The following is a 26,631-nucleotide window of genomic DNA, read 5'->3' on the forward strand; positions in this document are numbered from 1 at the left end:
TCTGAAGATTCAGGGTGACCAGCACCCTGCTGATCACCTTGCGAATCAGACAGAACAGGGGAAAGGCGTACACTAAGAGGTTGTCCCACGGGTGTTGAAGAGCATCCTCTGCAGATGCCCATGGGTCCGGCATAACTGAGTTGACAACCTGGAGTTTTCTGTTGTGCCGGGTGGCAAACAGATCCACGACTGGACGCCCCCACAGGTTGAAGAGCCTTTCCGCCACGTCTGGGTAAAGGGACCACTCGGTTGCTATCACCTGATCTTGATGGCTGAGCTTGTCTGCTACCACATTCCTCTTGCCTGGAATGTAGTGGGCAGACAGCTCTACTGAGTGTGCCACAGCCCACTCGTGCACCTGCAACGTCAACTGATGCAACAGGAGGGACACTAGGCCCCCCTATTTGTTGACGTACGCCACTACGGTGGTGCTGTCGCTCATCAACACCACTGAGTGTCCCACCAGATGATCTTGAAACTCTTGGAGAGCGAGAAACGCTGCCTTGAGCTCCAGGACACTGATGTAAAGGTGCTTGTCGTGATGATTCCACACACCAGCAGCCAGCAACTCTTCCAGGTGTGCGCCCCATCCCTCAGTCGATGCGTCTGAAAACAGCAACATCTCCGGGGGGGGAAGTGCGAAGAGGCACTCCTCTTATGAGGTTCCCGTCGTCCACCCACCAGGCTAGGTCCTGCCTCACCTCCTCCAACACTCCTTTAGTCTCCATTGAAGAGACCGCAGGTGAAGACGCCTGTGAGGGACTAACTTCTCGAGAGACAACAGGTGACCGACACGACCTGCCACTGCTGAGCTGGCTGCTCCTGTAGGGAAAGGAACCGTCCTGCTGCCTCCCTGAACCTGCTGATCCGCAAGTCTGCGGGGAAGACTTGCCCTGTATCGATCAGCATGCCCAGGTACTTCATCCTCTGCTTGGGCTCGAGACCTGACTTCTCGTAATTCACTACAATCCCTAGATCGCGGCAGAATTCGAGGAGTCGATCCCTGTCCTGTAACAACTGCGAGTGGGAGCTCGCCAGGACTAACCAATCGTCAAGATACCTCAAAAGACGTATCCCTACCGAGTGGGCCCAAGCCGACACCAGCGTGAACACTCGCATGAACACCTGTGGAGCGGTAGAGAGACCAAAACAAAGTGCCACAGGAAGCATGAAGTCGTTCTCCCTGATAGAATCGAGCACTGACTGTGCTGTTTCCATCGTGAACCGAGTCTGGCGAACGAATCGGTTCAAGGGAGAGAGATCTATCACCGGGGCACCAGCCCCCTCACGACTTTTCCAACAGGAAAAGTCGACTGTAGAAGCCTGGTGACTGATCCCATACGATCTCCACTGCTCGTTTGCTCAGCATGGCTTCTACTTCCTGCCGAAACGCCACGTACTTGGCCAAACCAGGAACTTACGTCTGTAGATTATTATTATTATAAAGATGTTATTGTTAGTATACAATAAGGTTTTGTACATACTTACCTGGCAGATATATACTTAGCTTTACGTCTCTGACGTCACGACAGAATTCAAAACTCGCGGCACACGCGACAGGTAGGTCAGGTGATCTACCTTACCCGCCGCTGGGTGGTGGCTGTAAGAACCAATCTCCCTTCCCAGCCAGAATTTTTCTCTTCCACCTGTCTCCTGAGGGGAGGCTGGGCGGGCCATCAATCGTATATATCTGCCAGGTAAGTATGTACAAAACCTTATTGTATACTAACAATAACATTTTTGTACATGAACTTTCCTGTCAGATATATACTTAGCTGATTGACACCCTTGGTGGAGGGAAAGAGACAGTAATATAAATATGGAAAAGGGAAAAACAACACTTGTTGTAGGATGTAAAATACAACCTTGGTTCTTACCTGTTTAGGCAGAAGACTTCGTAGTTACTGTCTATGAGTCTGCGTTGCCTGAAGAGCTTCAGCGAGGGCGTGACCTACAGCTGACAGACTCTTTGGGTCTATCGAAGGGATTTGGTTATCCGCTTACTTGATAGAATCTGAGCAGGATCTTGTCAAAGGGGATTCGCCGCCACTTATATGACAGAACCTAACCACTATCATTGCAAGGAAGCTCAAACATAAACCGATCACCTAACCAATCTAATCATTGTTAGACATACGACATGAAAGACATGCCTACCCGCATGCTCTTTCAAACAACCAAAACTTACAACCTAAACAAGGGGGAAAATGGAAAATTATACTACTAACAAAGGATATGTCTCAGCTCCCTGCCCCAGCACCGAATCCGCCGATACGTACGGGCCTAACGCGAAGCACTTTTCATACGTAATTTTGACGTCTCTCAGATAGTGGTTTGCGAAGACTGAGTTGCAACGCCAGAATGTTGCCTTCATAATATTACTCAGGGATATGTTTTTGTTGAAAGTTAATGACGTGGCAATAGCTCTTACCTCATGAGCGTTGACCTTAAGAAGTTTGAATTGACTTTCATCAAACATATCGCATGTGCTTCTTTCACCAGGCTTCTGATAAAGAAAGAAAGCGCATTCTTCGAAAGAGTCCTCCTTGATCTCTCACAGAGCACCAAAGGTTGACATCATTGCTCTTAAGTTTCTCTTTCTCTGCAGATAAAACTTTAAACTCGTACTGGGCAAAGTGACCTCTCTGCTTCCTCGCCTACTAAGGCAGACAAGCCTTGGGACTTCAAGCTCCTAGGCCAAGGATTTGAGGGGTTCTCGTTCTTACCAAGAACGAAGGTAGGAATGCACATATAGCTGCATCTCCTCTGAATCCCACATTTCCTTCTAATGCATGGAGTTCACTAATCCTCTTTGCGGAAGCCAATGCCATGAGAAAAAGTGTCTTCCTCGTGAGGTCTCTAAAAGAGCAGACTGAGGCGGTTCGAACTTAGGGGACCTCAGGAAACGTAGCACTACATCCAGATTCCAACTCGGAATCTCTGGCGAAACCTTTTTGGATGTTTCAAAAGATCTTATTAGATCATGAAGGTCCTTGTCTTCTGAAAATGTTTAAGTTTCTGTGCCTAAACACTGCAGACAGCATGCTACGATAACCTTTAATGGTTGATACCGCCAGCCATTCCACTTTTCTCCCTAAGGAAAAGTAAGAAGTTCTGCTATTTGGGTTACAGAGGTACTGGAAGAGGAAAAGTGATGGTTCCTACACCACCGTCGAAAGACGTCCCACTTCGATTGTAGACTCTAAGGGTAGAAGGCCTTCTTGCTGCTGGCCGATAGCCGTTGCAACTCTTGCAGAAAACCCTCTCGTTCTGACCAAACTTTTGACAGTCTGAAGCAGATCGATCCTCTGTGGTAATGTTCTCGGAAAATCTACTAACCATTCCAGTACCTCTGTGAACCATACTTGTGCGGGCCAGAACGGGGGCTACAGCGTTATCCTTGCTGCCTCCGATTCTGCAAATTTGTTTCTTGAGAGTCTCTCCCAGTATCTTGAATGGAGGAAAGCATACATGTCATAGGCCCTTCCAATCTAGGAGAAAAGCATCTATCGGACACTGCCCTCGGGTCCGATATCGGAGAGCAGTAGTTGGCTATCCTCGCATTCTTGGCTGTGGCGAAGAGGTCTATATGAGGCCTGCCCCAAAGATTCCACAGGTCCTGGCAAACATCCTCGTGAAGAGTCCACTCTGCAGGCAGCACTTGATCTTTCCTGCTTAGGAGGTCTGCTCTGACGTTCTTTTCTCCCTGTACGAACCTGGTAAGGAGACAAAACTTCCTTTCCTCTGCCCACAGCAGAAGTTCTTTTGCTGTCTCGTACAGGGAGAAGGAGTGAGTCCCTCCTTGCTTCCTGATGTATGCCAGGGCCGTGGTGTTGTCCGAGTTGATCTGTACTGCCGAAGCTAGGACGTAGGGCTCGAATGCTTTCAAAGCTAGCCAAACAGCCTACGTCGAATGCTTTCAAAGCTAGCCAAACAGCCATCAGCTCTTTCTTGTTGATGTGCCAGGTCACCTGTTCTTTCTTCCAGGTGCCTGACACTTCTCTTGAGCCGAGCGTTGCTCCCCAACCTGTTTCCGACGCGTCGGAATACAACACTTGGTTGGGGTTCGGAATGTGAAGGGACATCCCTTCTGTAAACCTGAGAGGGTTCGCCCACCAAGAGAGGTCCTTCTTGATTTCTCTTGAGATCTCGAAGGAGAACTCTAGGTTTTGCGAACGACACCTCCAGTTTCGATGTAGAAAGAACTGGAGAGGCCTGAGGTGCAACCTTCCTAGAGAAAGGAATTGCTCCAACGAGGAGAGTGTCCCCAACAAACTCATCACTCCCTCGCTGTGCATACGTCTTTCTCTAGGAAGGCTTTGACTTTCTCTGACCCTTGGGCTATTCTTTCTGGAGACGGAAAAGCCCGAAAATCCAGAGAAACCATCCGAATCCCCAGATAGATACGATCTTGACTGGGGATCAACTGAGACTTTTGAAAGTTCACCATAAGTCCCAGAGAACTCGCCATGAAAAGGGTCTTTTGTAGGTCCTCCAAACATCTTTTCTGTGACTTGGCTCTGATTAGCCAGTCGTCCAGGTAAAGGGACACCCTGACTCCCTCCAAGTGTAGCCATCTTGCCTACATTTTTCATTAGTCCTGTGAAGACCCGAGGGGCTGTTGAAAGGCCGAAACACAAGGCCCTGAACTGGAATATCCTTCCTCCCATCATGAACCTGAGGTATTTCCTTGAAGAAGGATGGATAGGCACATGGAAGTAAGCGTCCTGAAGATCTAGGGACACCATCCAATCCCCTGGACGAAGAGCCGCCAACACTGAGGATGTCGTCTCCATGGCGAACTTCCTCTTTTCTACAAAGAAATTCAGGGCGCTTACATCCAGAACCGGTCTCCATCCTCCTGAGGCTTTTGGAACTAGAAATAGGCGGTTGTAAAAGCCCGCTGAGCATGGGTCGCTCACTAGCTCTATAGCCTCTTTCTCGAACATTTGTTCCACTGCCTGTGTTAGAGCGAGGCTCATGATGGGATCCCTGTACCTGGCCACCAACTCCCTCGGAGTCGTCGTCAACGGTGGTCTTTCCGTAAAGGGAATCAGGTATCCTTTCCGGATAATCGAGAGGGACCAGTTGTCCGCTCCTCTCTTTGCCCAGGCTTCCGAGAATCTTAGAAGCCTGGCACCTACTGATGTCTGGAGGACTACTTTCCCTACTTCTTAGCTCTCTGGAGAGACGGTAGAAGGATCTACCTCTCTTGAATCGGTAGTCGCTATTACCTCTAGAGGTAGAGGCTCTAGAAGGAGGGCCCCCTCGAAAGGGCTCCTGTCTAGCTGGAGTCTCCTTCTTAGTCTTCGTCTGGAAGGAGGTCCTAGGTTTCCGTGCCGACTGAGCGAGCATGTCTTGAGTCGCCTTCGCAGAGATAGATCCTGAGATGTCCTGGATTATCTTCTTCGGGAAGAGAAGAGGCGAGAGCTGCCGAAATAATAGAAAGCGAGGCTCTTTGAGCAATGCGAGACCGGACTTTGTGTAAGAAAAGAGGCAGGAAGAACTGAATCTCTTCTTAAGGAACCCCTGCTCCAAACAGGGAGGCTACTTCGCTCGATCCATCTCTAACTGCCTTATCTATGCATGTCAGAACACAGTTGAGATCCTCTGGCGAAATAGAATCCGGGTTCTGAGTCTTTTTAGCCAAGACCCCCAAAGACCAGTCAAGGAAGTTGAAGACTTCCAAGACTCTGAACATTCCCTTCAACAGGTGGTCGAGCTCGTTCATAGCCCAGGTAGTCTTAGCAGACAAGAGAGCCGAGCGTCGTGCTGCATCCACCAGTGAAGAGAAGTCCGCGTCTGCAGATGCATGGAAGACCCAGGCCTAGGGGTTCTCCAGACTCATACCAAAAACCTAGTCTGCCCGTAAGCTTGGAAGGTGGGAAAGAAAACACAGTCTTCCCTTTCTCCTCCTTAGAAAGCAGCCAATCACCAACACCTCTCAAAGCCTTTTTCATTGAGATGGTTTGGCTTCATCCTCACAAAACAAGAGGAAACCTTCGTCTTCTTAGAAGTCGAGAATAACGAGAGAGGAGACGGAGGAGCGACGGGAGTAAGGGAGTCTCCAAACTCTTGAAGAAGGAGATCTGTAAGGATCTTATAGGATGATACCGAAGAATCCTTAACTAAATCCTCTTCTGAAGGTTCCACTTCATCCACCGAAGAACCCTCGGCTTCTTTACGAGAGCAGTTGGACTTCTCTAAAGAAGTGCGTCTATCTAGGGAGTGTCTGGCAGCCGTCTGGCGCCTATCAGGGGAAGCCAAAGCTTCGGGAGAGCTCCTCTCGAATGCGTCCTTCCTACTCTGATGAGTGCGTCCTCTTTGATCCTTAAGTCTACTCCTAGATTCCCGGGAGTCCAAAGGGGAACGCCTGCTAGGAGAGGAGAGCCTACTATACTCAAGGCGCCTAACAGGATCCATGCGCCTGTCCAAAGGAGAGCGGCTGCCTGGCGAAACTGCGCCTAAAATGAGAGAACGCCTACTAGGCTCTTGGCGCCTACTTACAGGATGAGCGAATCCCTGGAGAAGATCGCCTACTTGGAGGACCGGCGTCTACCATGCTCCACAAACTTAGATCGAGACTCGTGGGTCTCTGCAAAAGGTAGTCTCTCAGCCGAGACATATCTTTCAGGCTCTTTACGCCTGTCCTGAACAGAGCGGCTAATAGGAGAGCCGCGCCTATCTTCCGCACCGCGCTTGGAAGCGGGAGAGCGTCTACTTGGGGAGTAGCGCCTACCAGGCTCTAGGCGCCTAACATAAGGAGAGATCCTGTCTCTTGAAGAATCCATGAAAGAGGAGGCTCTCTTATCCGGAGATTGAAGGATCTTCGGAAAGGAGCGAGGAAGACGAAGCTGTACGCTTATCTTTAGACGAGCGCCTACTAGGCGCTAGATCCCTTTCTACTGGAGGAGAAATGAAGTCGCCAGGAGAAAGCTTCTTGGGCGATTGTCGCCTGGAAGACGACAAGCGTCTGCCGAGGGAAGAGCGCCTCCTTCCATCCGCTGTTACAGGAGAGAGAGCCGCCTCCGACTGAGAAGGTAACGCAGGCGAAGGTATCCTAGACTTCTTGACGGGGAGAGAGACGTCCTTCTTACGACGCGTACCTCCAGCCAAGGAGCCCGCCAGTGCCGAAATCTAAGCTTGCAGCCCCGCAAGAATCCGAGCTGGAGATCTTGCAAAATCCTCCACAGGTGAAGAGGATCGAAGCCTACTCTGAGGCGAGAACTCCTGCTCCCTCCTGGGTTTCTTGATATCCACTTCCGGCTCTTCTGGAAAACATTCCGGGCTGGAAGGAAAGGCGCAAGGAGCCTTCAGGCTCTCTTTCAGCGGTCGCGATGAATCCGAACCGCTCCATCCTCTTCTAGGCGAAGGTGAGGAAGAAGAAGAGAAGCATTGGCGCAATACCTCCTTCTTCGCGCGAACAAGGGCAGCCTGGGTACGAACATCAGGATCTACCGAGGGGACGCCTGATCGGTGGGAGTTCTCCCTAACCTTCCTGCGGCTGTTGACTTTCCTCCTCCACTGGGACTGGGAGTCTGGAAGAGGTCTAGGCCTGGAAGCATTAAGGAGCCGAATCAGACGCACCCTCCACTGCACTGGGGGGTCACTGCACAATTCACCTTCACTATTACTCTTACCTTGCAAACGAACGAATCTTCTTCTCCATGCTAAGGATCGTGGCTCTCATGGTTGCCACTTCCGAAGTCGTATCTTTAGGTTCGATGCAGGGCGCAGGAGCTGAAACTGGAGAAGGATCTAATGCTACAACAGGATTGTCGCTACTTCTACCCATCGCTAATACGAGACTTACTAGAACTTCTAGACGAAGCTTTTCTCACCCTGTCTTTTTTTTTCCCAACTTCCTCAAGTAGGAAGAAAGAGCCTTCCATTCACCCTCATCCAACTTCTCACACTCATTACACGGGTTAACAAAAGAACATTCTTTTCCTCTACATTTCAAGCATACTGTGTGAGGATCTACCGTAGCTTTCGGTAGCCTCACCTTGCATTCATCCATAGAGCACACCCTAAACATAGAAGATTTCTTAACCTTTACATCAGACATCTTGAAATCAAAGAAAAATCCAAACCAATATCAAAAAACAATCCACAAGTGCGTATGCCAAGCCAACAAGATCAGGTACTTCACCGAAAGTCAGTCCAATTAAATCCAAGGCAACGAAAATCGAATAAAGCTGTCAGGAGGTAACAACCACAGGTGTAGTCGTCACCGGCGACAGAAAATTCTGACTGGAAAGGGAGATTGGTTTCTTACAGCCGCCAACCAGCGGCGGGTAAAGGTAGATCACCTGACCTACCTGTCGCGTGTGCCGCGAGTTTTGAATTCTGTCGTGACGTCAGAGACGTAAAGCTAAGTATATATCTGACAGGAAAGTTCATGTACAAAATTGAGATTTACCAGCCCAATGAGTCTAACTAGTCTTACAGTGCTGGCCCGAAAACATTCGGGAGGAAATTATTTAAAAAATACGCTCATAAAATGTATGTCTACAACATGGAATGGTATGGAATGTAGTTAATTAATTATAATAAATTAATGATAAATGAGGAGGATTGTTAAGTGATATATGAGGTTGGAATTAAAAATATGAATTGAACTTATAAAAGACTGAAATAGATAAAAATTACAAAAGTCATCTATTTTAGTAGGGTATAAATATGTTAAATCTTATTAATCAAATTAGTCTTTTTTAAAAATATTAATACTCTATATAAAGAAAAATTATCTGACTGATAGTATTTCTGATAAAGATTTATTTGCCTAAATATAAATTTCTTTCTCTATTAAAAATTAGGCATTCACATAAAATATGCTTGACTGTTAAAATTGTATTGCAGACATTGCAATGAGGGATGTTCCCTTGTGGAGTTATTAAATACTCGTGAGTTAGTCTTGTGTGGCCTATTCGTAATCTTGTTAATATTACTTCAGCTCATTTTTCATTTTGTACTGATGTATTCCACAGGTCTACATTCTGTTTGATGTACTTTAATTTACTGGTATCTGCTTCACTATCCCACAGATTTTGCCATTTTGTTTTTATGCACTGCTTCACCGAGTTTATATAATCTGTAGCAGGCAATTTATTGTCAAAAATTGGTGAATTTATCCCAGACTTGGCCTTTTCATCTGCCTTTTCATTACCTTGGATTCCAACATGGGCAGGAATCCAGCAGATTTCAATGTTAACCCCACGTGAATATAATTTATTGATTATTTGTTTAATTTCCTTTACTAAAGGGTTCTTATGTGAATAACTTTTGAGGGATTCAATTGCGCTTCTTGAGTCAGAATAGATTACAAATTTACTATTCAGTTTATTATTTGACAATTTTATCTGATTGATTGCCAATATAATTGCTGTTAACTCAGCAGTAAAGACAGTTGCTTCAATTTGTAATGAATTCTGACTTATTTTGCATGATGACACTGCAGCACAACCAACTCCTGCAGAAGATTTGGATCCATCAGTGTATATTGCTTTATGTGGGCCTTTACTTCGAATGTGTTCTAATGTATACTGTTTATAGCAATCTGAAGTATAATCTTGCTTTTTTGACAAATAATATAGGTTAGAACATACTTTGATTTTCTTCATCATCCAAGAAGGTGGAGAATTTGAGGGTGGGAGTATATTTACTCTAACACCAATAGATTCCAATAACCTATTAGCTCTTATTGGAAAAGGTGGTTCGTGATTACTAATAAATATATCTCGCATGGCAAACAGTTTTTTGTGGGGGAATCAGTGGACATTATCTTTATAGCACTTCTCATTGTTACAAGGTCACGATGTAAGGATAATGGAGGTTCGCCACTTTCACAACAAACTGAAGTGTTTGGAGAAGATTTAAAGGATCCACTACAAAGTCTCAAGCCTCGAGTGTGGATAGAGTCTAAGGGCTTCAAGGTACTTTGTGATGCTGACCCGTAAATTGGACTTCCATAATCTACTTTGGATAAAACTAGTGCTTTATATATCATTAGTAATGTTTGTCTCTTAGCTCCCCAAGTAGTACGAGACAATTTTGTTATCAAATTTAGGGCACTATTACATTTATTTTTGACAAAGGCTATATGTGCTTTCCAGTTAAAATGAGTGTCAAACACCAAGCCTAAAAATTTTACAGTATTACTAAACTGAATGAGGCTATCACCTAGTTTAAGACCTATGTCTTGATTCTGTTTCCATCTACTATTTTTGTAGAACATAATTGCTTGGGTTTTCTCTATAGAGAGCTTAAAGCCTACTGACAAAGTCCAGTTGTGGATGTTTTTGATAGCTTTATCAAGAATTCTTTGTAGATGACGAAGACTGCTTGAGGAATAATATATAGCAAAGTCATCTAGTACATACAAGCTATTTTGTACTCCCTGTGGTAACTGTTTTACGATGTTATTAATAGCTACAGCAAAAAGTGTTCCACTCAAAACACTCCCTTGAGGGACTCCACAGTCTAAGTTGAAGGAGTCAGAGTATACATTATTTATTCGTGTTTGAAAAGTTCTTTCATGGATAAAATTCTCGATAAAAATTGGTAAGTGCCCCCCAAAACCATTTTCGTGTAAGGACTTTAAAATTGAGTATCTCCAGGTCGTATCATATGCTTTTTGGATATCAAAGAATATGGCAACTGTAATTTGCTTACATTCAAACCCTCTTCATATGTAATTTTCTAAATGGGAAAGTGAATCTAAAGTGGATCTTTCAGATTGTGAGCCAAATTGAGTTGAAGACAGAGCCTTATTCTTACGTAGGCACCAATTTAGTCTATAATTTACCATTTTTTCAAGCAATTTGCAGAAGCAACTTGTCAGGGATATCGGTCTATAGTTATTTGGATTGCTTGGATCTTTCCCTGGTTTGACAACTGGTATGATTATAGCATGTTTCCATGCTTTTGGGAACAGGTGATTTTACCCATAAATGATTATAAAGCTTCAATAAGTATGTTTTTGCTAAAAGAGCCAGGTTTTTTATCATCTCAAAATTTATGTTGTCTTGGCCTGGAGCAGAAGATAAAGCATAGTATTCAAATTCCTCTTCTGTGAAAATCTGGTTATAATATATATCCTCTAATGTTTCAAAATTCAATAGGACAGCTTCTTCACGGTCTTTAATGGTTTGAAAGTGATCATCTATATTGATTATACTACTTATTGCTTGGATGTTACGCCCTAAAATATTCAAAATTGCGGTACTATCATGTAACTGGTTGGCCATTATGTATTAGTGCATGTCTCTGAGATCTAATATGAGATCCATTAATTTTCCTAAATTTTTCCCAGACTTTACTTATTGAGGTTGTATCAGATATGCTAGATACATATTTTTTCCATGACATTATTTTTCCTCTGATGGCTTCCCTTCTAAATCTTGCCGAGATCCGATTGTAATGAGGTTTTAGTAGACTGATTTCTACAGTGATGTCTACAAGTTTCTTGGCAGTGTTTTCAAAATTCAGGTCTTTTACTTATGACATTAAATCTATTATGCAGGGTTTCTAATCTTCTACCTATAATATGTTTTTCTTGTATCAGGTGGGATAGTGTGTCAGACCACCAGGGTACTGAGTGTTTCTTGGGATTAGTAGTTGACTTAGGAATAGATTTGTCAGCAGCTGTAATTCATACTGGTCCCAGTCTGCCTTATCTACATTATATCGTGGGATAGTTGGTGTTGGGGTATGTCCCAAACAGGATATTAAAATTGGAAAATGATCACTGACATATGTATCATCTAAAACATTCCAATCAAATCTGTCAACTATGTTAGGTGAGCAAATTCTTAAATCTATGGATGAAAATCTTCCATGGGATTTTGAAAAGTAAGTGCTAATATCTCCATCTTCAAAATGTAAAGATTATCTAATATCTCCATCATTCAAAATGCAAAGATTATGATTGTAAATCACATGTTCAATTTTGTTACCATGTGAATCTGTTTCATTGCAAAAGGAATCCAATAATAGGCTGTGGGCATTCAAATCTCCAACCATTAAAAAATCATCACATATATTCGGTAATACTTGAGGTAGATTTTGTAAATCATAATTACATGAAGGTTGATTGTAAATATTATACAAATTAAAAGTAGAGTTGTTAATATGAAGTTTAATTCCAGATAGTTGGAATTCAGAACTATTAGTCAATAGAATATCCTTAATTTCTGCCGTTGTCATAGGCTCCTCCTCCTCTTCCTCGCCGCTGCTAGAGAACTCCTCTTGAACGACGTTAAGTTGCATGGCCTCCAACTCCTTCAGGTCATCCGTCGTAAGCTCCTCTTGGTGCTCCTCGAGAAGGTCGCTGATGTCGTCCTCGTCGACGACCAGCCCCATGGACTTGCCGAGTGCAACGATCTCATCAAGATCTGGTTCCAAAACATTTCGGGATCATCAACTGTTTCTGACTCTGCAGTACCAGCTTCGCCCACGTCGAATCCCTCGAAGTCTCTGGCGGATACTGCATCAGGCCAGAGTTTCCTCAACGAGAAATTCAAGGTTCGCCTCGAAACCTCCTGCCAAGCTAGGTCAATGAGTCGGATGCAAATGACGATGTCGAAATGCTCCTTCCAAAATTGACGCAAGGTGAGGTTTGTGGTATCGGTGATGTCGAAACATCTCTTGAAAAGATGTTTCGTGTACAGCTTCTTAAAGTTCGCTATCACTTGCTGGTCCATGGGCTGGAGGAGAGGGGTGGTGTTGGGCGGAAGAAAAAGAATCTTAACGAAGGAATACTCCGCTAGGATATCTTCCTCGAGCAAGGAGGGGTGGGGAGGTGGCATTGTCCAACACCAGCAGACATTTCAGGGGGAGGCGCTTCTCTTCCAAACTCTTCACATGTCGGGCCGAAACACAAATTTACCCACTCCGTGAACAAAGCCTCGTTACCCAGGCTTTTGCATTAGCCTCCACATCACTGGAAGCTTCTCCTTTCAAACACTTTGTGGGTGCCTTGAAGGCTCGAGGAGTCTCGGAGTGATACACCAGTAGGGGCTTCACCTTGCAATCCCCTCTGGCGTTCGAACAAAGTGCGAGCGTAAGCCTGTCTTTCATAGGCTTATGCCCGGTAGCTTCTTCTCTTCCTCCGTGATGTCTTGTCCGACGAGACATTTTTTCCCAAAAAAGGCCAGTCTCATCACAGTTGAAGACTTGCTGAGAACTGTAGCCTTCCTTGGTCATCATCTCGTCGAACGTCTTTTTAAAGGCTTCGGCCGCTTTCGTATCCGAGCTGGCAGCCTCCCCATGACGCACCACCGAATGGATGCCAGTCCATTTACGAAATTTCTTCGAACCAAGCCATGCGAAGCCTTGAACTCTGGGGTTGCGTTGAGTCCCTTCCCCTCCTCGTCTTCCGCTGCGCAATCAAATCGCCGAAAATAGCATGGCCTTTGTGAGCGATTGCTGTCTCCATTACTGTATCGCCAGCGATTTCTTTGTCTTTTATCCAGATGAGGAGCAGCCGTTCCATCTCGTCGTGCACATGGCTCCTCTTGCTGGACAAAATAGTGATGCCCTTCAATGGTGTAGTTGCTTTGATGGCATCCTTCTGTTTAAGGATGGTGCCTATTGTCGACGGATTACGGCCGTATTCCTTTGCGATCACACTCAATCGCATACCAGCTTCGTACTTTCTTTTATGATCTCCATCTTTGTCTCCAGAGACAGCATGCGCTTCTTTCCGTGAATTTCAACTTTCTTGAGACCCATGACTATGTTAATTTACGTAAAGTTACACAAATACGTAATAATACAGTCTTCGCACAACACGATAATATGTACTGCAACGAAATCACTAACAAATTTACGTTACTAAACGAAATCGTTGGAGCGAACGAATGCCGATTGCGTACGGTAAAGTTTCGGGTGCGGAGTGGCCGAGCTAAGGGACACCAGCGCGTACGTATAGAAGATGCATGATGGGATGGGATGCTGTCCAACTCAGAGAGAAGGATCTCATGGCTTGGCTACCATCAGGAACCAATGGGAGAGCAGGAGGATGGTGGCGAGTCTACTAGCACTAAGATGGCGGCGTGCAGCGCGGGTTTCAAAATTGTTATCGGGCGAATCTCGGACTTTCAGAAACCTTTCGTATCTTGAAAACTTTTCGTATGTAAAGCAGTAAAATTTTTCGCATTGGCTTTCGTAACTTGGATTTTTCGTAAGTTGAGCCTTTCGTATCTCGAGGTACTACTGTATAATATTTAATCATTTACCTTCATTTTGCAACAAATTGGAAGTCTCTAGCACAATATTTCGATTTATGGTGAATCTACGAAAAAAAACTTTTCCTTACGTCCGCGCGGTAACTCTTCCGAAAAAATCGTAAATTTTTTCGTCCAATTGTCGTAATGTTTGCACCATTTTAAATTAGCCGTTATATAAAGTTTTATATATGGAAATGTGCGCAATTTCATGTAGAATAGTACAACTAAAAACAATCCATGGTTGTAGCTTTTATCAGTTTTGAAATATTTTCATATAAATAACGATAAGTGCCAAAATATCAACCTTCGGTCAACTTTGACTCAACCGAAATGGTTGAAAAACGGAATTGTAAGCTAAAACTATTACATTCTGGTAATATTCAATCATTTACCTTTATTTTGCAACAAATTGGAAGTCTCTAGCAGAATATTTCAATTTATGGTGAATTTATGAAAAAAAAAAAAACAAAAAAAAAAAATTTTCCTTCCATCCGGCGGGTAAACTCTTCCTAAAAAACATCATAATTTTTTTTGGTGGGGAAGGGGGGGGAGGGGGGGTCCGATTTGTCGTAATGTTTGCACCATTTTAAATTAGCCGTTACATAAACTGATATTGTTATGATACAATAAAGTTTTGTACATACTTACCTGGCAGATATATACTTAGCTTTAGACTCCGTCGTTCCTGACAGAAATTCAAATTTCGCGGCACACGCTACAGGTAGGTCAGGTGATCTACCGCCCTGCCGCTGGGTGGCAGGACAGGAACCATTCCCGTTTTCTAATCAGATTTTCTCTTCCACCTGTCTCCTGAGGGGAGGCTGGGCAGGCCATTTAATTGTATATATCTGCCAGGTAACTATGTACAAAACTTTATTGTATCATAACAATATCATTTTTGTACATTCAACTTCCCTGTCTGATATATACTTAGCTGATTGGCACCCTTGGTGGAGGGTAAGAGACAGCTAACTACTGAAAAAATAGGAAGACAACATATGTTGTAGGTTAAAAATAAAACCTTGGTTCCTACCTCGTTTAGGCAGAAGACTTCGTAGCTACTGTCTCAGAGCCTGCTTCGCCTCAAGAGCCTCAGTGAGGTAGTGACCTATGCTGAGTCTTTCGATAGTTGAAAGGCAGTCAGGGAGAGAGCGGGGAGGTTTTTGTGAAACCTCTAAAAGTGGGGTTGTCTGAGCAGATCTCTCCTTAGTGGAAGAGATCTGGGGAAGTCCACCGTCCATTCCAGTACCTCTGTGAACCAATCTTGAGTGGGCCAAAACGGGGCGATTAGAGTTAGTCTCGTTCCTGTCGAGGCCACGAATTTTCTTATTACTTCCCCCACCAGCTTGAATGGGGGAAAGGCGTAAGCATCTATGCCCGACCAGCTTAGAAGGAGGGCATCGGCTGCTATGGCTCTTGGATCTTCTATCGAGGAGCAAAAGTTGTCTAGTCTTTTGTTGAGGAAAGTGGCAAAAAGGTCTATTTGTGGTCTGCCCCACAAGGCCCAAAGTCTTCGGCACACTTCGAGATGGAGGGTCCACTCTGTCGGAAGGACCTGGTTCCTCCTGTTTAACAGGTCTGCCCTCACATTCTTCTCCCCCTGTATGAATCTGGTAAGGAGTGTGATCCCTCGTTCCTCCGTCCAGATCAGAAGAGCCCTTGCTATCTCGTAAAGGGAGAATGAGTGAGTTCCTCCTTGCTTGCGAATGTAAGCCAGAGCTGTGGTGTTGTCCGAATTGACTTGGACCACCATGCCTCTGACTTCTGATTCTAAGGACTTGAGGGCTAGATGAACAGCTGAAAGTTCCTTTGCATTGATGTGCCAGGACACCTGTTCCCCTTTCCAGGTGCCTGACACTTCTTTCGCCCCTAGTGTTGCTCCCCAGCCTGACTCCAACGCGTCTGGGAGCAACACTAGGTGCGGGCTCGGTTTCAAAAGGGATAGTCCTTCGTTCCTTTTGAGAGGAGCCAGCCACCAAGATAGGTGCTCTTTTACCTCTTGAAGGATCGGGAAGGAGTCTGACAGGTCTCCTGACTTCCGGTTCCACATGTCCTGTAGGTAAAATTGAAGAGGTCTCAAGTTGAGCCTCCCTAGAGGAAAGAACTGTTCCAGCGAGGACAGCGAGGAAAGGGTCCCCAGCAGACTCAGCCATTCCCTCGCGGAGCTTCGTTCTTTCCCTAAGAAGACTGAGACTTTTTCTATGCCTCGGTCGAGTCTTTCCCGGGACGGAAAAACTCGAAAACCCCGAGAATCCATCTGAATCCCCAGATAGACAAGGTTCTGGCTGGGGATCATCTGGGACTTCTTGAGGTTTACAAGTAGTCCAAGCGATCGTACTAAGTTTAGTGTCGTGGACAGGTCCTCCAGGCATTGCTGTTCCGAGTTGGCTCTGATAAGCCAGTCGTCCAGGTAAAGGGAGATCCTCACCCCCTTCAAATGCAGCCATCTGGCTAAGTTCTTCATCAAACCCGTGAAAACTTGCAGGGCTGTTGACAGGCCGAAGCACAAAGCCCTGAACTGGAATATCCTCCCCTGGATCATAAATCGGAGAAACTTCCTTGAAGACGGATGCAGAGGCACATGAAAGTATGCATCTTGCAGGTCCAGGGAGACCATCCAATCTCCTGGACGTAGAGCCGCAAGAACCGAGGAAGTCGTCTCCATAGAAAACTTCCTCTTTTCTACAAACCGATTCAATGCGCTCACATCCAGAACAGGTCTCCACCCCCCCCGAGGATTTCGGTACGAGGAACAGGCGATTGTAGAAGCCTTGGGAGTGGGGATCCTGTACTACTTCTATGGCCTCCTTCTCCAACATCTGATCCACTAACAGAAGGAGTGTTCTTCTCAGAACAGGGTCTTTGTACTTCGCCGAAAGTTCCCTCGGAGTCGAGGTCAATGGCGGTCTGTCTTTGAAGGGGATGAGGTATCCCTTGCTTATAATTGAGAGGGACCAGTTGTCCGCCCCTCTCAGAGCCCAGGCTTCTGAGAATTGTAGAAGCCTGGCACCTACTGGCGTCTGGAGGACTTGACCGCTACTTTCCTTTCTTGAAAGGCCTGAAAGAGGACCTCCCTCTCTTTTCGGGTCCTTTCCTTCTTGCGGAGGATCGAGAAGAAGGACCTCCTCGAAAGGGCACTTGCAGAGGACGACTCCCTTTCCTTACTGAAGGGGCAGCAGGTCTAGCTTTTCTAGCGGACTGAACCAAAAGATCTTGGGTTGCTTTCTCAGTTAGTGAGTGAGAGATGTCCTTCACTAGCCGAGATGGAAACAGCTGGCTAGAAAGAGGAGCATAGAGTAACGACGCTCTCTGAACTGGCGAAACTGATTTCGTGAGAAAAGAGCTATACACAGCTCTTTTCTTGAGTACCCCTGCACCGAAGAGGGAGGCTAACTCACCTGACCTCTCTCGGACAGCTTTGTCAATACAGGACAGAACGCTGTGTAGCACTTCGGGATTAAGAAAGCCCGGGTCCAGGGTTTTCTTGGCCAACGCCCCAAGGGACCAATCTAAAAAATTGAAGACTTCCAGGACGTGGAAAAGTCCCTTGAGGAGGTGGTCCATCTCGGACATACCCCCATGTGGTCTTAGCAGTGGGCAGAACATGTCTCCTAGAAGACTACAAGAGTGGAGAAATCTGCTTCGGCAGAAGAAGGAAGAGCCAGTCCCATAGGTTCTCCCTTTTCTTACCAAATACCCCTTCTCCCTGAGAGCTTGGAGGGAGGACAGGAAAAGACAGTCTTCCCTGCCTCCTCCTTGGAGCTAAACCAGTTCCCTACCGACTGGAGAGCTTTTCTCATAAAAATTGTAGGACGCATTCTCAGGAAGGAGGAGCTCTTAGCAGTCCTCGTACTCGAGAACAAAGATCGAGGCGATGGTGGGGCGGCAGGACTGAGGGAGTCCCCGAACTCCTGTACTAGCAAAGCCGCCAAGGTTTTGTAGTCCGATAAAGCCGCTACTTTCGGAGAATCCTCCTCCGAAATCTCATCAAGGTGTTGCAGAGCCTTCCTGCCAAGAGAAGAGCGGTCACAAGAAGGCGAGCGCCTACGAGGCGAGGCGCGCCTGACAGGAGACGCATGTTTGCGCTCGTGAGGAGAGAGGCTTCTGTCCGAAGAAGAGCAGTCGAAAGACGGAGATCTTCGGTCTGGCGTCGCGCGCCTGGAAGGTCCTTCCATGCTGGATGTAGCCTTGTGTTTGGAAGAAGCTTCACGGAAAGAAGGAGCAGTACTGCTGGGAAGCGCCTCGCGTCCATCCGGGACATCGAGGAAGGAAAGCGCTTCGCGTTTGCTAGAAGTCTCTCGCTTGGTTGACGCCTCGCGCTTGGAAGGAGCCTCGCGCCTGGCTGGCGCTTCGCGGCTGGAAGGAGGCTCGCGCCTGGCTGGCGGCTCGCGCCTGGCTGGCAGCTTGCGCCTAGTTGATGGATCGCGCCCGGTTGGCGACTCGCGCCTGGCTGGAGACTCGCGCCTGGCTGGAGACTCACACCTGGCTGGCGCTTTGCGGCTGGAAAGCGGCTCGCGCCTGGCTGGAGGCTCGCGCCTCGCTGGCGACACACGCCTGACTGGAGACTGGCGCTCTGCTGGCGATTCGCGCCTAGCAAGACCCTCGTGGCTGGATGGCGCTTCGTGGTAGGAAGCAGCTGAGCGCTCGGTCGCTAAGCGTTCCCGAGCCTCACGCTTACGAGAAGAGCGAGAAGCGGGTGGATCGTAAGACCGCCGCTGAGGGCGTCGAACCGGGGAGAGGAGCCTGGAGCTTGTCAAGTCCGGGGGACGTGAGGATCTCTTTACAGGGAGGAAAACGTCCTTCCTGTGAGGAGGATCCTTCGCAAGGACTCCCACCAGCGACGAAATCTGCTCCTGCAGATTAAGGAGAATCCTCTTCGTGGAATCCTTCTGATATGTGTCTGACGGAGGAGAAGGAGGTCTGGAAGACGAAGGAGACTCCAAACAAGGCGCTGGGCTAAACAGGGCTCTCCTGGCTCTCTTCCTGTCCACAGGAGAATTCTCAGGGAAGCGCTCAGGGCTCGAATCCAAGTCGGGAGCCTTCCAACTCCTCTTCAAAGGACGTGACTGCTCAGCCGAACTCCAACCGCGCCTGGGCGAAGCGGAATCGGATGAAGAGAAGCGCTCCTTAAGGATGCCTTTGCAACGGCGATCCCAGGCAGTCTGGGATGATACTACAGATCCTGCCGAAGGGACACCTGACCAGTGGGGATTCTCCACAACCTCTGTAAGGCTTTCGACATTACTCCTCCTCTGGGCCTTGGAGTTTGGAAGAGGTCTAGGCCTGGGAGCATTGCAGAGCCGATCAGATGCCCCCTCCACTGCACTGGGTACACTGCAATGACTGAGCACTTCACCTCGCTTACCTTCTAATGCTCGCATTTGGAGCTCCATCCTTTTGAGGGCAGCCTTCATATCCACCAACTCCACGGACGAATCCGCGGGTTCGATGAAGGGCGAAGGAGCTGATACTGTAGGGATGGATGTAACAACTACTTCATGGATAGGAACTATTGAATCCCTGTCTGGCTCGTTAGATCGAGACCTACTAGAGCTTCGAGAAGAAGCCTTTCTAAGCCTATCCTTTTCTAACTTCCTCAAGTAGGAGGTTAGAGCCTTCCATTCCTCCTCACTCATATTCTCACACTCCTTACAGGGATTAGTGAAGGAACATTCATACTCCTTACACCGCTTACATACTGTGTGAGGATCTACCAAACCCTTCGGTAGTCTCACATTACACCCCTCATTCACACACACTCTAATTACATAACTAGAGTCAGACATCCTGAGAAAAATCCAAAGCGAAATCCAATAAACAGTCCACAAAAGCGTATGCCAAACCAAAGATCCAAATACGTCACCAAAAAGACAGTCCAGATGATCAAAGGCGAACGAAAAATGAAAGTCAGGTCAGGAGGAACCAACAACAATGTTGTCGGAACCGGCGACAGAGAAAATCTGATTGGAAAACGGGAATGGTTCCTAGTCCTACCACCCAGCAGCAGGGCGGTAGGTCACCTGACCTACCTGTAGCGTGTGCCGCGAAATTTGAATTTCTGTCGGGAACGACGGAGTCTAAAGCTAAGTATATATCTGACAGGGAAGTTGAATGTACAAAAATTTTATATATGAAAATGTGCACAATTTCATGTAGAATACAACAACAAACAACCCATGGTTGTAGCTTTTATCAGTTTTGGAATATTTTCATATAAATAACAATGTGCCAAAATTTCAACATTCGGTCAACTTTGACTCGACCGAAGTGGTCAAAAAACGCAATTGTAAGCTAAAACGATTACATTCTAGTAATATTCAATCATTTAGCTTTATTTTGCAACAAATTGGAAGTCTCTCACACAATATTTCGATTTATGGTGAATTTATGAAATAAACTTTTTCCTTAGGTCTGCGCAGTAATACATCCAAAAAATCATAAATTTTTTCGTCCGATTGTCGTAATGTTTGCACCATTTTAAATTAGCCGTTACATAAAGTTTTATATATGAAAATGTGCGCAATTTCATGTAGAATACAACAATAAACAACCCATGGTTGTAGCTTTTATCAGTTTTGAAATATTTTCATATAAATAACGATAAGTGCCAAAATTTCAACATTCGGTCAACTTTGACGCGACTGAAATGGTAAAAAAACGCAATTGTAAGCTAAAACTATTACATTCTAGTAATATTCAATCATTTACCTTTATTTTGCAACACATTGGAAGTCTCTCGCACAATATTTCGATTTATGGTGAATTTATGAAATAAACTTTTTCCTTACGTCCGTGTGGTAACTCATCCAAAAAAATCATAAATTTTTTTTGTCCGATTGTCGTAATGTTTGCACCATTTTAAATTAGCCGTTACATAAAGTTTTACATATAAAAATGTGCACAATTTCATGTAGAATACAACAATAAACAACCCATGGTTGTAGCTTTTATCAGTTTTGAAGTATTTTCATATAAATAATGATAAATAGAAAAAATTCATCCTGCGGTCAACTTTAACTCAACTGAAATGGTCGAAAACTGAAATTGTAAGCTACAAAACTTACAGTCTAGTAATATTCAATCAATTACCTTCATTTTGCAACAAACGGGAAGTCTCTAGCACATATTTCGATTTATGGTTAATTTTTCAAAACAGCTTTATTTTTACGTCTGAGCGTTACGAAATCATGCATCATTTTGTGATAATATTTTCTCTGTGTTGCCTTGATCGTTTTACAATATGTTATATACCAAAAAGATCGCAATTTAGTGAACAATACAACAAAAAAATTACCTCGTTAGCTTTAACCGTTTTGCTCACAGCGCGATTAGTATACAATTATATGTGAAATATTTTTTTCGCGCTATCATATATCCCAATATTTATAGTATATGATAATGATATTTTTTCATTTCTGATGGTTACATACTAAACTTCAGGCAATGACAAAAACGGAGCCAAAAATGAACTCTTAATCTTGAAAACTAATCGGGAGACGATTTTTTAAATACCGCTTCGGCGTTTAAGGGTTACGCACCCAACAGACAATTTTCGTCGACATTTAATACATCCAATAGGCGTTTAAAGGGTTAATACTAAATTTCTATCAATTATTAATATCAAACACAGTATATACATATTTATTCAAATAGTAATAGAAAATGAAAGATCCTACTGGGAAAATGATCAACGACCAGTCAGCAAGAGCTCACAAAAATACATCTTCATCGGAAGACGGCCAAAAGAAAAGTGGAGTGTTTACATCTGGGCAGGTGGACCTACCCACCTACCACACGATAGTTACTGCCTAACCACCTTGTTCAAGAATTTAACAGCCATAATTCCAGCTACGCTGAAAGTAATTCCTTATGTAAAGGACTGAGGGTTTGTATATCGTGTAGGAACAAATTTATAAATAGGCGAGTCCGCGAATCCAGAACTGCAAATAAGTAGGGGTCACCTGTGTGGAATAGTAATGCAAAAGTAATACAAAAATATCACCTCTAAAAAGGTAACTTTTAAAATGAAATTGTGGCTTACCTTAATGACAGACCCAACATAATTCTGAGAGATAATGGTGTCTGCAATACCAGACACATCAACTTCTAAACCACGAAAACTTTGCTGAAGTAATCTCTTTATCCCATGGAAATCATTGTCACTGGCTGTGAAACCCTCAAAGTCAACATTAAGCTGAAAAGAAAAGAGACAAAAATACATCAATTCTGATTTTGAACTCTCGCTAAGACAAGTGAAAAATGATATTGTTAAGATACAATAAAGTTTGTTCATACTTACCTGGCAGATATATATATAGCTGTATTCTCTGAAGTCCGACAGAATTTCTAAAACTTACGACACACGTAGTGGGAGTTGGGTGGTTAGTACCCATTCCCGCCGCTGGGAGGCGGGTATCAGGAACCATTCCCATTTTCTATCAGATTTCTATCTGCCACTGTCTCCTGAGGGGAGGTGGGTGGGTACTAAAAATATATTATATTCTGGCCAGGTAAGTTATGAACAAACTTTATTGTATCTTAACAATATCATTTGTTCATGAAACTTACCTGTCAGATATATATATAGCTGAATCCCACCTTTGGCGGTGGGAGAGACAGAAAAAGGATTTTAGGAAATATATAAATGTAGATGATTGACATCTTGGTTCCTTACCTGTTAGCATAGCTGACTTCGTGATTACTGTCACCCAAGCCTGCTTCTGCTTCACTAGAGTTACCAACAAGGTAGTGACCTGTGCAGTTGGTGCGCTCTAGATGATCTGTCAACGGGGACGGGACCACAATGTGACTAGACCATGACCATACTTCTGAGGGCAACGAGGCAAAACCACCACCTAAGTTAGCCTAACAACAAACTCCCATATACCAAAGGCTAAAGGAAGGGACGACGTACTCGGCGGCCGACCCTACAACCATAAACATTACAAATATTAAAAACTCACCTACCCTTTTCTATGGGAAAGGATGAGTGCTACCTCCTGCCCCCAAAATAGTGTCTGCGGCGACGTATGGCCCAAGAGAGTAACAGTTTTCATAGGTCGTTCTCACCTCCGTAGGCAGTGCGAGGCGAACACTGAGTTACTCCTCCAAAAAGTAGCACTTAAAATGTCTTTAAGAGCCATGTTTTTCTGAAAAGCTATTGAGGTCGAAATAGCCCTTACTTCGTGCGCATTAACTTTTAGCAGCTTAAAGTCGCTGTCTTTGCAAGAAGAGTGCGCCTCCTTAATGGTGTTTTTCTTTAAAGAATACCAGTGCATTCTTGGACATGGGCATGTTTGGTCTCTGACCGAACGACCATAAGTTCTTCGCAGAACCTCGACAATCCTTCGTTCTACGAAGATACTCTCTAAGAGCCCTAACAGGACACAGGACTCTTTCTGGCTCTTGACCATGATCTCTGCCATACCCTTGATCTCGAACGTTTTAGGCCACGGATTGGAAGGGTTGTTTTCGTTTTTGGCCAGAAGAAACGACATACCCAAAGAGCAGACCGCATTATGCCCTTTGAAGCCGACGTGTTTTTACTGATAGCCTGTATTTCGCTAACTCTCTTCGCGTCGCAGAGCAGTTAGGAATACAGTTTCTTCGTCAAATCTCGTAGAGACGTAGAGGAAAGAGGTTCAAAGCGATTTGACATTAAATATTTGAGGACCACATCCAGGTTCCACGAAGGTAACTTCGGTAGCGGCACCTTGGTCGTCTCGAAAGATCTCAATAGATCATGGAGATCCTTGTTATTAGCGAGGTCAAGACCTCTATGGCGAAAAAACTACAGATAAGACGCTTCTGTAGCCTTTAATGGTTGACACTGCAAGCTTCAGATCTTGTTTAAGATAAAGCAAGAAGTCGGCGATCTGGCTCACAGAGGTAGTGGTAGAGGAAACTCCTTTTCTCTTACACAAACTTCTAAAGGCTGCCCACTTCGATTGGTAAACCGCGATTGATGATGGTCTCCTCGCGGTGGCGATAGCTTTAGCCACTGATTTCGAAAAACCTCTCGCTCTGGCCAACTTTGGATAGTCTGAACGGCAGTCAGACTCAGAGCGGAGAGGTTTTTGTGGTACCTCTCGAAGTGGGGCTGTTTGAGTAGATCTCTCCTTAACGGAAGAGATCTCGGATAATCCACCAGGTAGAACATCACCTCTGTGAACCAGATCGCTGCGGGCCAAAAGGGTCCGATTAAAGTCAACCTCGTCCCCTCCGATGCTGCGAATTTTCTCATCACCTCCCCCAGGATCTTGAAGGGGGGAAAAGCGTAGAGATCTAGGCCCATCCAATCCCATAGAAGGGCGTCTACTGCTACTGCTCCCGGATCGAGAACCGGGGAGCAATACAGGGGAAGTCTCGCCGTCCTTGACGTTGCAAAGATGTCCACTAAGGGACATCCCCAAAGACCCCACAGCTCCTGGCATACGTCTTGATTGAGGGTCCACTCTGTCGGCAATAACTGTCCTTGTCGACTGAGGAGATCTGCCCGGAGTTCTCCGACTCCAGCAATGAACCTTGTCAATATCGTGACTTCTCTCTCCTTTGCCCAAAGTAGAATCTCTTCGCTAGAGCGAACAGGAGCGAGAGTGTGTTCCTCCTTGTTTCTTCAAGTATGCCAGGGCTGTGGTGTTGTCCGAGTTGACTTGAACTACACGACGGGAGACTTTGTTCTGGAAGAACTGGAGCGCTAATTGAACCGCTGCCAGCTCTTTGAAGTTGATATGCCAGGTTACCTGTTCCCCTCTCCAGGTACCTGACACTTCCTCCCCCCCAGTCCCCTAGAGTTGCTCCCCACCCCGTGGATGACGCGTCGGAGAACAACACTAGGTCGGGGTTCTGAAGCTTGAGGGATATGCCCTCTGACAGCTTCCACGGATCGAGCCACCATCTTAGATGGTTCTTCACCTCTTCCGAAATGCTTAACTTCATGTCGAAGTTGTCCTTGTCTGTCCAGTTGTCCGACAGAAAGAACTGAAGAGGTCGGAGGTGTAGCCTCCCCAGGGAAACAAACTTCTCCAGCGAGGAAATGGTCCCCAGCACTCATCCATTCCCTCACCGATCATGAATCCTTCCCTAGAAAGGCTGACACTTTTTCTATGCCTTGTTGCTGACGTTCCTGGGACGGGGAAAATCCCTGAAAAGCCACTGGAATCCATCTGAATCCCCAGATACACGATGGACTGTGTTGGGGTCAGATGTGACTTTTCGAAGGTTCACCAGAAGTCCCAGGGACGCAGCTAAAGACAGAGTCGTTTTGCAAGTCCTTCAGGCACCGGGTCTGCGAGGAGGCTCGTATGAGCCAGTCGTCCAGATAGAGCGAGATTCTGATGTGGAAAGATGGAGCCACCTCGCCACGTTCTTCATTAGGATGGTGAAGATAAAAGGGGCCGTACTCAGTCCGAAACAAAGAGCCCTGAATTGAAAGACCTCCCTTTCAGTACGAACCGAAGGTACTTCATCGATTGGGGATGTATCGGGACGTGAAAGTAGGCGTCCTGTAGGTCGAGTGATACCATCCAATCTCCAGTCTTAAGGCCCCAGAACTGACTGAGGTGTCCCTCCATCTTGAACTTGAACCTCTGCTTTTCTATATAGAGGTTTAGACGACTTACGTCCCCAAGACCGGCCGCCACCCTCCCGCCCGATTGTTTCGGTACAAGAAACAATCTGTTGTAAAATCCTGGCGTTGCCAGGTCTAAAACCTGTTCCAACTGCTCGTCTCGAGCATCTGCTCGAGCAGGTCGAAAAGTATCTTCCGTTTTGTTTGAGGATACGATGGGGACAAGTCCCTGGGAGTGGAAGTCAACGGGGGCGGCTTTATGAAGGGATCTTGTAACCCTTCTCTATGACGTCGAGAGACCAGGTGTCCGCCTCTCTTTCTCTCCAGGCTTCTGCAAACAACTGCAGCCTGGCTCCTACCAGTGGCTGAAGGAATGATCTCTCACTTCTTGCCCCTAGACTTGGAAGGGGCTCTACCTCTAGGAAGGCTTCTTCCTCGAGGAGACGATCTAGCGGAAGTCCCTCCACGAAAGGGCTTCTGCTTTCTAAACGGTTGGGCTCCTGAAGAAGTTGAAGGGCGGGCCAGGACCGGACGTCTCGAAGACTGAGCCAACAGGTCTTGCGTGGCTTTCTTGAAGAACTAACTGCCAGATTCCCCTTCACCCATAAGCTTGGGGAAGAGATGACTCGAGAAGGGAGCATACAAAAGTTCTGTCCTCTGTGCGGGAGAGACAGACTTAGCCGCAAAGTTGCAATAAAGCGACCTTTTCTTAAGCACCCCTGCTGAAAAATGAGAGGCTAACTCCTCTGAGCCATCCCTGACGGCCTTGTCCATGCATGACAATACACTGGACAGCTCCCCCAAGCTGATCGAGTCTGGCTTACGAAACTG

General features: G+C 45.8%; 1 protein-coding gene across 1 annotated transcript in view; it reads right to left on the minus strand.

The window, feature by feature from the left end:
* Positions 1 to 26,631, minus strand: part of LOC135198625 (protein BCCIP homolog) — a 111,357-nt gene that overhangs the window by 59,021 nt on the left and 25,705 nt on the right. The window contains exon 2 of the mRNA XM_064226382.1: positions 22,273 to 22,425. Coding sequence (XP_064082452.1) covers positions 22,273 to 22,425 — 153 coding nt within the window. The remainder of the gene's footprint in view (positions 1 to 22,272; positions 22,426 to 26,631) is intronic.

The sequence above is a fragment of the Macrobrachium nipponense genome, chromosome 22, assembly GCF_015104395.2.
Source record: "Macrobrachium nipponense isolate FS-2020 chromosome 22, ASM1510439v2, whole genome shotgun sequence".
Lineage (NCBI taxonomy): Eukaryota > Metazoa > Arthropoda > Malacostraca > Decapoda > Palaemonidae > Macrobrachium > Macrobrachium nipponense.